Below are 13962 nucleotides of genomic sequence, written 5' to 3' on the forward strand. Positions count from 1 at the left end.
TCAAGTGATATGACCGATCAGGTCTACTCACACTTGTATCGAAACCAACCTTTCATTGAAGAGCTGGCTGTGAGGACCGCTGCTGGGCCCCGTGTAGAAATGGGTCACAGTCCCCCACGCTTCCCCCGGTGGGAGGGTGTTTTCTATCATTGTGATCTATGTGTACTTTTTAGGGGGCCTCTCCCTAGTGGAGGGGGTAGACACAGTAACTCAGCAGCAGAAGAAACCAACAGCAAGTCCCAAGATACCTGTGAGGAACCGACCTGCGTCACCTTCCCCCAATTCCTTTGCTGAAGTCCTCACCCCCAGTACCTCCCATGTGACTGTGTCTAGAGATGAGTTTTTAAAGAAGTAATTAAGTTAGATGAGGTCACATGGGTGAGCCCTAGTCCAACATGACTGGTGGCCTTATAAGGAGAGAAGATAATGGCACAGACATGCACAAAGAGACGACCATATAAGAACAGAGGGAGAAGGCAGCCATCCACAGCCAAGGAGAGACGCCTCAGGAGAAAGCAGCCCTGCCCACACCTTCGTCTTGGGTGTCAGACTTCCGGCCTCCAGAAGTGGGCAGGTGGCCGGCCTGTGGGATCCTGCTGTGGCTCAGGACACCCGTGCAACACCCCTAACCTAACGCTCTGGGGGATGTGGGGTTACTTGGAGCGCCGAGGTGGCCGTGAGGAAACATACATGTGCAGAGACTTCTGGGCCTTGGCAGCCTCCTCCTTGGAGCTGTACCGGACCACGGCATTGCCTTGAGTCAGATTCAGGTGGAATGTGATGAGAGGCCCATGTTGCAAACACAGTGTCCGCAGTGTAGAGCCATCGATCTGACAGAGGAAGCACAGTGGCATGAATGAGTTTGCTTCCAATTTCTTTCACTACATCCTTCCAAAGAAAAAACATGACATCGGATACACTAAACACTAGGAAAATGTTTTTCTTTAAAAGGGCTAATAACTTTACAACATTAACATTTTATCTCTGTGGCCGAATGTGTAATTGAAATATTGGATGAGGCTGGGCACGGTGGCTCGGGAGATCAGGAGTTCGAGACCAGCCTGACCAACATGGTGAAACCCTGTCTCCACTAAAAATAAAAAAAATAGCCGGGCGTGGTGGTGGGCGTCTGTAATCCTAGCTACTCAGGAGGCTGAGGCAGGAGAATTGCTTGAATCCAGGAAGCAGAGGTTGCAGTGAGCTGAGATTGTGCCACTGCAGTCCAGCCTGGGTGACAGAGTGAGACTTTGTCTAAAACAAACGAACAAACAAAACCTTGGATGTTTCAGTTTTATTTTATGAGTTAGGCTAATTGGAGGAAGGAGAAAAACTCCATTTTGAGTTCTGCTTTCTTTTCACCAGAGCACGTCACACAGTGCCTCTGGTTTGCAAAAGCCACCTGGGCCCAGCTGCAGACAAGACTTGGGAGACATCCTGGGTCCCAGGAAGACTGGCTAGTCTGCAGTCTGATGTGGCCAAACCACTCTTTTAAAAAACATTATAAAAATACACACATGGGGTCTCGCTATGTTGCCCAGGCTGGTCTTGAACTCTTGGGCTCAGTTGATCCTTGGCCTTGGCCTCTCAAAGTGCTGGGATTACAGGTGTGAACTACTGCATCTGGCCGGGCCAAACCACTCTTGAATGGGTAGTTGTAAGATAAACAATTCTATTTACAGAGAACACCACTTTTCCAGCCTCTAGTGGGTAAACAGTTCACCAGGAACATGTTAAAAGAGGCCCCTGGGCCCCATTTGCTGCCGCTGCTGGAGCAATCCTGGCACTTGCTCATCTCCTCCCGTGCAGTGTCACCTCTGGACCCTGACCAAGAACCCCCCGCCACCCTGCCACACCAGACAGCCTCATCTACATCAGAAGCCAAGCAGGACCCCTCCCCCTGGATCGTGCTCAGTGACGCAGGGGCACCGGCATTGCACCTGGGGAGTGAGGTTTCGAAGAACAAGCCAGCTGCTGGTTCTTCCTGAGGTGTCGGTGCTCCAGGCAGAACCTGCAACAAGAGGGGGGAACCCAGTTGACAAGGCCCCGTGCCAGTGGATAGCGCAGCCCTCCCGCCTCTTACTGTGCTCAAGTGTGGGCCAGCACAGGCCATCAGCGCATGCTCTAGGACAGCCTTTCTCAGCCTGGGAGGCCCATGCTTTCCTTGGTAAACCAAAATCTCACAGTCCCCGCAGACCCCCTTCCTGCTTCCCTGTGGAAACTCTGACTTCTTGGATCTTCCCACCAGCCCAGGAGGCCTGTGTTTTCCCATCTGTGCCAGCAGAGACGGGGTGATGACAGGCCTGAGAATCTCCAGGGAAGCTCTGGTCTCCACCTCTGCCTGCCCCCAGCTCCCAAGTGGAATCAGTGCTCGCAGGTTCTTCTGATTAATACAACAGAGCAAAACCCTAAAGGCTGCTGCTAAAAGGACACTTACTTTCAAACTGTTTGATATGGTTTGGCTGTGTCCCCATCCAAATCTCATCTTGAATTCAACTCCCACGATTCCCACATTTTGTGGGAGGAACCTGGTGGGAGGTAACTGAATCCTGGGGGCAGGTCTTTCCTGTGCTGTTCCGGTGATAGTCTCTCACAAGATCTGATAGTTTAAAAAATGGGAGTTTCCCTGCATAAGCTCTCTCCCTTCTCTTGTCTGCTGCCATGTGAGATGTGCCTTTCATCTTCTGCCATTGTTATGAGGCCTCCCCAGCCATGCAGAAGTACAAGTCCAATAAACCTCTTTCTTTTGTGCATTGCTTCGTCTTGGAATGTCTTTATAAGCAGTATGAAAACAGACTAATAAAGAAAACTGGCACCAGTAGAGTGGGGTGCTGCTGAAAAGATATCCAAAAATGTGGAAGCAACTTTGAAACTGGGTAACAGACAGAGGTTGGAAAAGTTTGGAAGGCTCAGAAGACAGGAAAATGTTGGAAAGTTTGGAACTTCCTAAAGACTTGTTAAATGGCTTTGACAAGAATGCTGATGGGGTATGGACAATAAAGTCCAGGCTGAGGTGAAACTTGTTGGGAACTAGAGCAAGGGTGGCTCTTGCTATAACGTTTTAGAAAGAGACTGGTGGCATTTTGCCCCTGCCCTAGAGATCTGTGGGACTTTCAACTTGAGAGAGATGATGTAGGGTATCTGGTAGAAGAAATTTCTAAGCAGCAAAGCATTCAAGAGGTGACTTGGGTGCTGCTAAAAGCATTCAGTTTTGCTGGGCGCAGCGGCTCACGGCTGTTAATTCCAGCCCTTTGGGAGGCTGAGGTGGGCGAATCGCAAGGTCAGCAGTTTGAGAACAGCCTGGCCAACACGATGAAACCCATTCTCTACTAAAAATAAAAAAATTAGCTGGGCATGGTGGCATGTGCCTGTAGTCCCAGCTACTTGGGAGGCTGAGGCAGGAGAATCACTTGAACCTAGGAGGCAGAGGTCATGGTGAGCCAAGATTGCACCACTGCTCTTCAGCTTGGAAAACTGATTGGGTATGGTAGCTCAAGTCTGTAATCTCAGCACTTTGGGAGGCTGAGATGGGTGGATCACCTGAGGTGAAGAGTTTGAGACCAGCCTGGTCAACATGGTGAAACCCTACCTCTACTAAAAATATAAAAACTAGCTGGGAGTAGTGGTGCATGGGAGCTACTTGGGAGACTGAGGTAGGAGAATCGCTTGAACCCAGGAAGCAGAGGTTGTAGTGAGCCCAGATTGTTCCATTGTACTCCAGCCTTGGTGATAAGAGTGAAACTCCATCTCAAAAAAAAAAAAAAAGGAAATCTCATTTCTGAGGAAAATTTCAATCCAGCTGTAGAAATTTGCCTAGGTAAGGAGGAGCTGAATGTTCATCCACAAGACAATAGGGAAAATGGAGGCTATCTCCAAGGGTATGTCAGAGGTCTTCATGGCAGCCCCTCCCATCACAGGCCCAGGGGCCTACGAGGAAAAAAGATGGCTTCATGGGCCAAGCCCAGGGTTCACATGCTGTGTGCAGTTTAGGAATTTGGTGACTTGTGTCCCCGCCACTCCAGCTGTGACTAAAAGGGCCAAGGTACAGCTTGGGCCATGGTTCAGAGCATGCAGTCTCTAAGCCCTGGCAGCTTCCACGTGGTGTTTGAGACTCCGGGTGCACAGAAGTGATGAACTGAGGTTTGGGATCCTCCAACTAGATTTCAGAGGATGTATGGGAACACCTGGATGTTCAGACAATAGTTTGCTGCAGGGGCAGGGCTCTCATGGAGACCCTCTGCTAGGGCAGTGTGGAAGGGAAATGTGGGTGGAGCCCCCACACAAAGTCCCTACTGGGGCACCGCCTAGTGGAGCTGTGAGAGAGGACCATCGTCCTCTACCCCAGAATGGTAGATCCACTGACAGCTTGCACTGTGTGCTGGAAAAGCCGCAGACACTCAACACCAGCCTGTGAAAGCAGCCAAGAGGGAGGCTGTACCCTGCAGAGCCACAGGGGTGGAGCTCCCCAAGATCATGGGAACCCACCTCTTGCCTAAGCACGATCCAGATGTGAGACATGGAGTCTCTCTGGAGCTTTAAGATCTGACTGCCGTGCTGGATTTCAGACTTGCATGGGGCTTGCAGCCCTTTGGTTTTGGCCAATTTCTTCCATTTGGAATGATTCTGTTTACCCAATGCCTGCACCCTCACTGTATCTAGGAAGTAACTAACTTGCTTTTGATTTTACAGGCTCATCGGCAGAAGAGACTTGCCTTATCTCAAATAGACTTTGGAATGTGGACTTCTGAGTTAATGCTGAAATGAGTTACGACTTTGGGGGACTGTTGGGAAGGCATGATTGGTTTTGAAATGTGAGGACATGAGATTTGGGAGGGGTCGGGGAGGAACTATACGGTTTGGTTGTGTCCCCACCTAAATGTCATCTTGAATTGTAACTCCCACAGTTCCCATGTTTCATGAGAGGAACCCAGTGGGAGGTAACAGAATCATGGGGGCGGATCTTTCCCATGCTGTTCTCTTGAATGAATAAGTCTCATGAGATCTGATGGTTTTAAAAATGGGAGTTTCCCTGCAGAAGCTCTCTGTTTTTTCTTGTCTGCTGCCATGTGAGACATGCCTTTCACCTTCTGCCATGATTGTGAGGCCTCCCCAGCCACGAAGAACTGTAAGTCCAATAAACCTCTTTGCCAGTCTCGGGTACGTCTTCATCGGCAGCGTGAAAATGGACTAATACACTATCTGTAGTTGATTTTAAAAATTTTGTTATTTATTATTATTTTTTAAGAGATAGGGTCTCATTCTGTCATCCAGGCTGGAGGGCAGTCGCTCAAGCACAGCTGACTGCAGCCTCAATCAAGCACAGCTGACTGTAGCCTCAATCTCCTGGGCTTGAGCCATCCTACCGTCTTAGCCTCCCCAGCAGTTGGGATCACATGTGTGTGCCACTATGCCCCCTAAATTTTTTATTTTTTTGTGGAGATGGGGGTCTCGCTTTGTTGTCCACACTGGTTTAAATCTTCAGTTTCTTAAATTCCCAGTACATTTCATCTCTGAGGTTCAGCAAGCAGCACCTGGGAGAAGCCCACAGAGCTGCAATATTATGAGAGTTGTGTTTTCAAACTGGTAGGGTTTGTTTTGGGCCTGGAAAAGCCTTATGTTCCAATGATGTCTTGTGGAGAAGCAAATAAAAAAAACAGAAATCCAGATCCCTGTGCGATGGGGGCTAATGGGGGCAGAGAGCCTAAAGGGCTGTGCAGGCCTCTGACGGCCCAGTGCGGGGCAGTCACACTCCTGAGGATGGAGGTGGCCAGTGTGGGCCCTAAATGGGTACTGGGACCGCCTGGGACCTCCTGCCCCAGAGCAAACCTGCTGCATGCTGGCACACCTAGGCTGATGCTAAAAACACCAGGCTCACCCAGCTAATGCCCTGGACATCCGGGGCAGCCTTGGTGCCCTCCTAAAGCCTCCCAGGCTCCAAAGTTAGAGGCAGGAGTCGTTACAAAGGAAGTGGAGGACAAAGTGATAAGCACATCCCCTAAAGGGTAAGGGCCCCACTGGAACATGAAGAGCATGGAGCTTACCCGAGGAGTAGGAGCTGGTCCAGCCGAGGGGGCTGGCACCCCAGGTGGAGGAAGGCTTGGGATTGGTTAACCCTGGAGGTGGCCTCGTGGGTGCAGTAGTGTTTCTGGGCACCTTCCACAGTTCATGAGACAGAGAGGCTTGCGTGTGGGAGGCAGGGCCAGAGGACCACGTTGATTTAATGTCTGACAGTTTACCTAGAAAAGCAGAGAGATGGAACATACACAGCCTTGAGACAAAGAAAAGTCACTGCTGTGTTTGGGGGAGCCACACAGAGTGTTCTCAACACCAGCAGACTGTGATAGACAAAGGAACACCGAGTCAAGCCCCTGGAAAACTCAAGTAACTAAATTCCCAGAAGTTTCTGCCTCTAAGTTTTCAAAACCTTGCACACCCCTTGTCTCGTGGCCATGGAGGAAAGGAAGAGAGAAGGCAGCAGGCTCACACACTTGTATGGAGAAGAGGTAACCACTTCCATGCATGTGCAAGCCGATGTGCCCAAGGCACCGGCTGTGCCTGGGCAATGCCCTCACCCAACCTGCATCATACCACACAGCCTCCCAGGTCAGGGAGTCAGTAAAGAGACCAACTGGAAAAGCCGGGGCCTATCAAAAGTTTTGTTTGGGCAAAGAAAGAAAATTCTACCTGCAAGTGGAGAGGCCGGGCGCGTACCTGCAACACTAGGTGCGGATGCAATGCTGCTGAAAGAGCTACTGTAGCCGGAGGCACTGAGTGGCCAGGCACTCGAAGAAGGCAGCGTGGCATTCTGAGATGATGGCGGGGAGGACCCTGCAGAACCAAAGGCGGCACTGAGCAAGGTGGTGGCAGCATGAGGGTTCGTGACTCCAACTGTGGGGGGTGAGAATCTTAACCATCAAGAATCAACCTCTCCCTAGGCTGCTGAAGCCTGAACATGAAAGTGTCATGTGGGAAGGAAGGAACAGGGCATGCCTCCTACTCTGGGTCCCTGCAGCCACTCAGGGAGGCCTGGGATGTTGCTGAAGGCTGAGGATCAAAGGGCAAGGAGCAGCATCAGCTTCTTTGAGAAGAGAAATCCTGCCAGAATGCTTAAAATACCATATTAGAGTTTTAAAGGACTACATTGATTTCCTCTCCCAAATAAGATAAAATAAAAATCCAGAGCAATCTATATCCTTTCACAGTTGAAACAATGGCCACAAAATAGAACAAAACTCCAAGCCTTTTATTATAAAATTTGCCATAAAAATTTGAGCATTTCTTCTGACTGGGGTGTCCCATCAGCTTCCACTCATGTTTTGCTTTAAAAATTGTGTTTTTTAGAGACAGGGTAGTCGCAGCATTACCCAGGCTGCAGCACAGTGCCTGTTCAGAGGCGTGATCATAGTGCATAGCAGTCTCTACCTCCTGGGCTCAGTGATCCCCTTTTCTCAGCCTCCTGAGTGGCTGGGACCACAGGTGCATGCCACCATGCCCAGCTCATAATTCCCTTTTTAAATACAGGAATATTTAAGAGATATCTGGTCTAATAACTGTTTATATGAACTTGAGCTATTCTATCCCTAGGATTGCAGTTTTCTGAGGAAAGCTTGTCCCTGTGCCTGGATGGGAGACTTGGGGTAAATGGGCCATCCTTAAGGCACCTCGATTCCTTGTGAAAAAGCTCAGCTCTTTGCTGTTTGGTTTTTAAATTTTATTTTATATTTTCTGATGTGGCTCTCCCTCCCTCTCAATTCTGTGAAGAAAGCAAGAAGCTGGGGAAGAAGAGTGAGGATGGAGTAATGGTGACAGTTGGGGTGAATGCAGGATGAAAAGAGCACTAATTGGGATAATGACTCTGCCAGTGCGTGGATCCTGGCTAGCACAGGGAACGTGAGCTCAGTCTGGCTGCTAAACTAGAAGCCTGTCACTTTATGACCATAAACAGAATGCAATGGTTTCTCAAAAGGATGGCATCTCGGCTGAGGACCCCAAATGGGGCTGTGCATGGAATAACCATGCGTGTGGCACGTCCTGGACTTGCGCAGTGTCCAAACTGCACAGCTGTTTGCAGCTGCCCTGCTGCAAGTGACCTCTTTAGAATGAGGGCACCGGCCGGGCCCGGTGGCTCATGCCTGTAATCCCAGCACTTTGGGAGGCTGAGGCGGGTGGATCACGAGGTCAAGAGATCAAGACCATCCTGGCCAACATGGTGAAACCGTCTCTACTAAAAATAAAAAAAATTAGCTGGGCGTGGTGGTGCACGCCTGTAATCCCAGCTACTCGGGAGGCTGAGGCAGGAGAATTGCTTGAACCTGGGAGGTGGAGGTTGCAGTGAGCCGAGGTTGCGCCACTGCACTCCAGCCTGGTGCCCAGTGACGGAGTGAGACTCTCTCTCAAAAAAAAAAAAAAAAAAGAATGAGGGCACCAGCATTGAGGAAAGTAACATTTATGGGTAGTCTGCAGGTCTTCACTTTTGTTTTTTCCAGTTTTTATTTTGGGTTCATTGAGCACATGTGCAGGTTTGTCACACAGGTAAATTGTGTGTTGAGGGGGTGTGGTGTTGAGATCATTCCATCACCTAGGCAGTGAGCATAGTACCCAACAGGCAGTTTCAATCCTTCCCCTCCTTCCACCCTATACCCTTAAGCAAGCCCCGGTGTCTGCTGCTCCCTTCTTTGTGTTCATGTAAACTCCGTTTTGGCTCCCATTTCTAAGTCGGAACCTGAGCTGTTTTCTGTTCTTGTGTTAATTCGCTCAGGAAGGTCTTCGCTTTAAAAAGGTGTCAACTCAGCCAGCTGCAGTGGCTCATGCCTGTAATCCCAGCACTTTGGGAGGCCAAGGTGGGCGGATCAGCTGATGTCAGGAGTTTGAGACCAGCTGGCCGACATGGTGAAACCCCGTTTCTACAAAAAATACAAAAATTAGCTGGGTGTGGTAGTACGCGCCTGTAATCCCAGCTACTTGGGAGGCTGAGGCAGGAGACTCGCTTGAACCAAAGAGGCGGAGGTTGCAGTGAGCTGAGATTATGCCATTGCACTCCAGCCTGGGGACAAGAGTGGAACTCTATCCCAAAGGGGGAAAAAAAAGGTGTCAGCTCTGACAGCCTAAGCTGTTTCCTAAATGCTCTTTATTTACCAGCAAAATGTAATCAACCTAAGGATCCCAGGGTTATAGACTATTAGCCTTACATGGTATTTATTTATTTTCTTTTTTTTAAATTTAAATTTTCTTTTTTTTCTATTTTTTTTTCTTTCTAGAGACGGGGTCTCGATATGTTGCCCAGGCTTGAGTGCAGTGGCTATTCACAGGCGCAATCCCACTACTGATCAGCATGGAGTTTTGACCTGCTCCATTTCCGACCTGGGCCGGTTCACCCCTCCTTAGGCAACCTGGTGGTCCCTTGCTCCCAGGAGGTCACCATATTGATGAACTTAGTGTGGACACCCGATCGGCATAGGGCACTACAGCCCAGAACTCCTGGGCTCAAGCGATCCTCCCACCTCAGCCTCCCGGGTAGCTGGGACTACAGGCATGTGCCACTGAGCCCGGCTGTATTTATTTTATAATTAACAATACAGTATGTAAATTTTAACAGTTTTCTAGTTTTGAAACTTTCAGTTTCAGTAGCGAAATTTGTTCCATTGGATTACAGCTAATTTTTCTTTTTGACAAGCGTTAGTATCAATGTGTTATGAAATTGCATAACTGCATTTCATCATTCTGGTCAATATTCACTTCATATGGGTTAAAACTGTATAATATCCAAACAAACACTGACCTAATGTAAGTTTTAATATAAATCAGAGCTTAATGCCAATGGCAATAAGAAAACAACAAAAAAAGTAAATTAAAAGCCCACACCCAATATATTCAGTAAAAGAAAACAAAATTCCATGTTAAAATATGAAAAACAAACAAACCAATATCAAGAGAGCTGTAGCTACTTCTCACTCTTTTCCTTCTAGGGCACATTTTCTTAATTTTTCTCTCTCTGTACTTTAATCAAGCTGGCCCCTCAATAATACAAGGACCACCTGTGGCTGGGTGCCTGAACCAGGTGATGGGTCTGCAAGAAGCCTGGAAGCTGCCAGGGGTGGGGCCAGGCCCGGCCCGGCCCAGCCCAGCCCAGCGGCGGAGGGCTGCTGAGAAGGTCTGGCCGCTGCAGTCCACTCCTACTGCACCATGACACTGGTGCCTCCTTTCCTTTATTCTTTTTGAGATGCAGTCTTGCTTTGTCACCTAGGTTAGGGTGTAGTGGCCCAATCACAGCTCACTGCAGCCTTCACCTCCCAAGCTTGAGTTGATTCTCCTGTCTCAGCCTCCTGAGTAGTTGGGACCATAGATGTGTGCCACCATGCCGAGTTAATTTTTTCATTTTTAATTTTTTATAGAGAAGGGTCTCATTATATTACCAAGGCTGGTTTCAAATTCCTGGCCTCAAGTGATTCTCCCACCTTGGCCTCCCAAAGTGCTGGGATTACAGGTGTAAATGACTATTCCTGGCCTGCTAGTGCTTTCTGGCTAGCAACTTCTACATGAAGAGATGTTCATTGTACTCCCCTTTCTTTCAATAACAAATCCTAATGTATCCCTAAACACAACCATGAGAGGTACTAGAGTGGAGGAACGAGGTTCCCAGTGCTGGTCATGAGCTGAAGGAGAGGTCTGGCATGAGCCACCTGAGCTGGCTGCTGCTGAATACTGATGTCTATGTGCAAGTGCCAAGGCAGGCTCAAGACCCCAACATCAAGCACCCCAGAAGTCAAATAATGTTCACTTGGAGCTACAAGTCACTCAGGTTGGCTGGCTGGCTGATTTCTTTAGTCTCAGAGCTAGAGATGCCATTTCCTTGCCTTATCTCATGGCCAATGCATTTCTTAGGGTTAGGTTCTCTTCTGCCCTCCCCACAAGTCTAGCTCCTTAACTGGGCAGGCTATGGAGCTGGAGGACAGCTGCCACATGTTTCTCAGGCCATTTCATCACACCATGGCACACTCAGGTGATGGCAGAGGCCACTCCCAATGCCTCTGGTTCTGCCTAGAGACTAAGGGGCCACTTGATGCTTCATCTGGGCACCATGCAGGAAGCTCTGGCATGTATCAAGCAACTTCGATTCTTTCCAACTTCTCTTATGACCTGGATCTGTACAACTTGCATCACACTTTTTCACAACCCTCAAAATACGCTAACCTTCCTATCTGGCACAGCCCTCGTGCCCCACCCGGTATGACAAGCAGGGAGGGTTGGGTCTCCAATTCTGGCTGGTGCCTTACCTGTCCTCTGCCATCTCACACGGCTCTGTTTCCTGCACCACTTGCCTGTGTCTGACTGCAGGGACACCCATAACACTGCTGCTCCGAAAAACAGCTGCATCAAACCCCAAGAAATGCACAGCATTAAACAGAAAGGGCACTTTGTACTTATGCTGGCTCTCCAGCCAAACCACAGATACATTTAGAAGTCTATCACTTTAAAGAACCACAGAAGCAGCCAGGTGCGCTGGGTCACGCCTGTAATCCCAGAACTCTGGGAGACCAAGGCAGGCGGATCGCTTGAGGTCAGCAGTATGAGACTAGCCTGCCCAACATGGTGAAACCCTGTCTCTACTAAAAATACAAAACATTGGCTGGGTGTGGTGGCTCACGCCTGTAATCCAAGCACTTGGGAGGCCAAGGCAGGTGGATCACCTGAGGTTTGGAGTTCAAGACCAACCTGACCAACATGGTGAAACCCCATCTTAAAAAACAAAACAAAACAAAACAAAACAAAACATTAGCTGAGTGTGGTGGTGCACACCTGTAGTCTCAGCTACTTGGGAGGCTGAGGGATGAGAATCACTTGAGCCTGGGAGGTGAAGGTTGCAGTGAACCAAATCACACCACTATACTCCAGTCTCGGTGACAGAGCAAGAATCTGTCTCAACAACAACAACAACAACAACAAAAAGAAGCGCACATGGCACCAATGGGTCATATTTCAAGTGGGAAACTTAATGTTTTGGGAAGTACCTAGGTGGTTGGATTAGTGATAGTACCTATGGCAATCCAGCTTTTTCTTCCACAAAATAGCCTGCTCAGAGATGGCACTTCTATGGTAAGACATTACCTATTGGCTGGGAGTCGTGGCTCACGCCTGTAATCCCAACACTTTGGGAGGCTGAGGCAAACCGGATCATGAGGTCAAGAGATCAAGACCATCCTGGCCAACATGGTGAAACCCTGTCTCTACTAAAATACAAAAAATTAACCAGGGGTGGTAGCACACACTGGTAGTCCCAGCTACTCGGGAAGCTAAGGCAGGGGAATCACTTGAACCCAGCAGAGGGAAGTTGCGGTGAGCCAAGATTGCACCACCGCACTCCAGCCTGGAGACAGAGCAAGACTCTGTCTCAAAAAAAAAAAAAAAAACGCATTACCTATTAATAAATCCAGCAGCATGGACAAATCACCTGAGGTTAGGAGTTCAAGACCAGCCTGGCCAACATGGAGAAACCCTATCTCTACTAAAAATACAAAAATTAGCCTGGTATGGTGCCACATGCCTGTAACCCCAGCTATTTGGGAGGCTGAGGCAGGATAATTGTTTGAACCCGAGAGGTGGAGGTTGCAGAGAGCCTAGATCATGCCACTGCACTCCAGCCTGGGTGACAGAGCGGGACTTTGTCTCAAAAAACAAAAACAAAAACAAAAACAAAACCAGCAGAGACTCAAATAGATTTCCATAAGCACTAGATTTCCCGTAAGTACTACCTGCTGTCTTTTCACGCTGCTTTGGGTGACTAGAAAAGGTGCCTGCCAACTGTGCCTTGTACCATCCCTGCCTCACAGCTCAACCTGTCACCCCTGACATCTCCAAAGGGGTCTAGAGGGACCATCCATGCAGAGGCAGGCAGAGCTGCACCCTCACCTCCACTCTTGAGGAGGTAGCGGTTGACATCCTGGATGGTGGTATTGATGGTAGGCCCAGTGGGGACACTGCCAGGAGTGACATCAGGGTCATTCTCAGGGTCAATATTCTGCAGTCCTTTCCATGGAACTCCTGGATGGAATTCTGTTTATGAAACCAAAACGGGATGCCACAGATCAGAACACCTGCACATTGATTCATGACATTTTAAGAGATTTTGTGTCCTGTTTGTAGTTACTTTTATAGTCTGCTAATTAAATTAGAGGTACACTTTATATTCTCTTTCATGAAAGCAATCAATCCTTTGGAACAAACCAGAACCAGGTATTACAGCTACCACATTCAGAGAGTTTTCACACAGGGTCGAAATAGTTTTACTAGATGGTATACAGTGTGCTTCCTCCCTGCCACCCCTTCTACGCCTCGTGTCAAACTAAGGGATTACAGAAAAATGCCTGATGCTAACCATACCCAAAATTATTCTGACAAATGGATTTCCAAGGAAAATCCCAAAGCTCTGGTAATGCTTCCAGATCCTTAGCTCAGATTCCGGGTTCTCTCAGCCTAATCTCTCTCTGCAGGCTTGGAGCATGTTCTGACCTGCTGCTGTTGCACAGAAGTGTTGCATGGTCTTACCTGGGGGCCAGTTGATGCTAGAGCCATTTGAGATTTTATCACTGTCAGATTTGGCACGTGACCAGCTATGGGGAACAGCTACGGGAGGACTGGCTGGTGACTCACTGTTCTGGATTAAATCGTACCGGCCATAGGAGTCATCAATGGAGGACTTACCTGGAGGCCCAATGCTTAGACCTCCAGGGATAGCACCTATGGGGACAAGAGGAAACAAAGATCCGAGTGAATACCTCCACTTGAGAGACACCAGAAGATACCCTAAGCCTCCCTATGCACCTTCTGTTCTACGTCCAATGCCTTGCCCTATTTGGTTACATGAATTGGAAGACTTGGTCTGTCTAGGATTCCCTAAGAATCAATGACTATTTTTTTTTTTTTTTTGAGACAACGTCTCGCTCTGTTGCCCAGGCTGGAGTGTCGTGG

At 48.7% G+C, this 13962-nt stretch overlaps 1 protein-coding gene across 12 annotated transcripts in view; it reads right to left on the reverse strand.

Moving 5' to 3' along the window:
* The window catches only part of TNRC6C (trinucleotide repeat containing adaptor 6C), a 139148-nt gene that overhangs the window by 777 nt on the left and 124409 nt on the right, over positions 1-13962 (reverse strand). For 8 of the 12 annotated variants that reach the window (XM_064369392.1, XM_012453620.3, XM_012453617.3 and 5 more), the window contains 6 exons: positions 13540-13731; positions 12904-13047; positions 6709-6825; positions 6039-6233; positions 1938-2008; positions 691-830 (listed from right to left, as the gene is read on the reverse strand). In XM_064369392.1, coding sequence (XP_064225462.1) covers positions 691-830; positions 1938-2008; positions 6039-6233; positions 6709-6825; positions 12904-13047; positions 13540-13731 — 859 coding nt within the window. The remainder of the gene's footprint in view (positions 1-690; positions 831-1937; positions 2009-6038; positions 6234-6708; positions 6826-12903; positions 13048-13539; positions 13732-13962) is intronic. The other 4 variants (XM_064369393.1, XM_012453619.3, XM_012453621.3 and 1 more) reach the window with 1 other exon arrangement.

Source organism: Aotus nancymaae, unplaced genomic scaffold, assembly GCF_030222135.1.
Source record: "Aotus nancymaae isolate 86718 unplaced genomic scaffold, 86718_ANA_hifiasm-v0.15.2.pri h1tg000089l, whole genome shotgun sequence".
NCBI lineage: Eukaryota > Metazoa > Chordata > Mammalia > Primates > Aotidae > Aotus > Aotus nancymaae.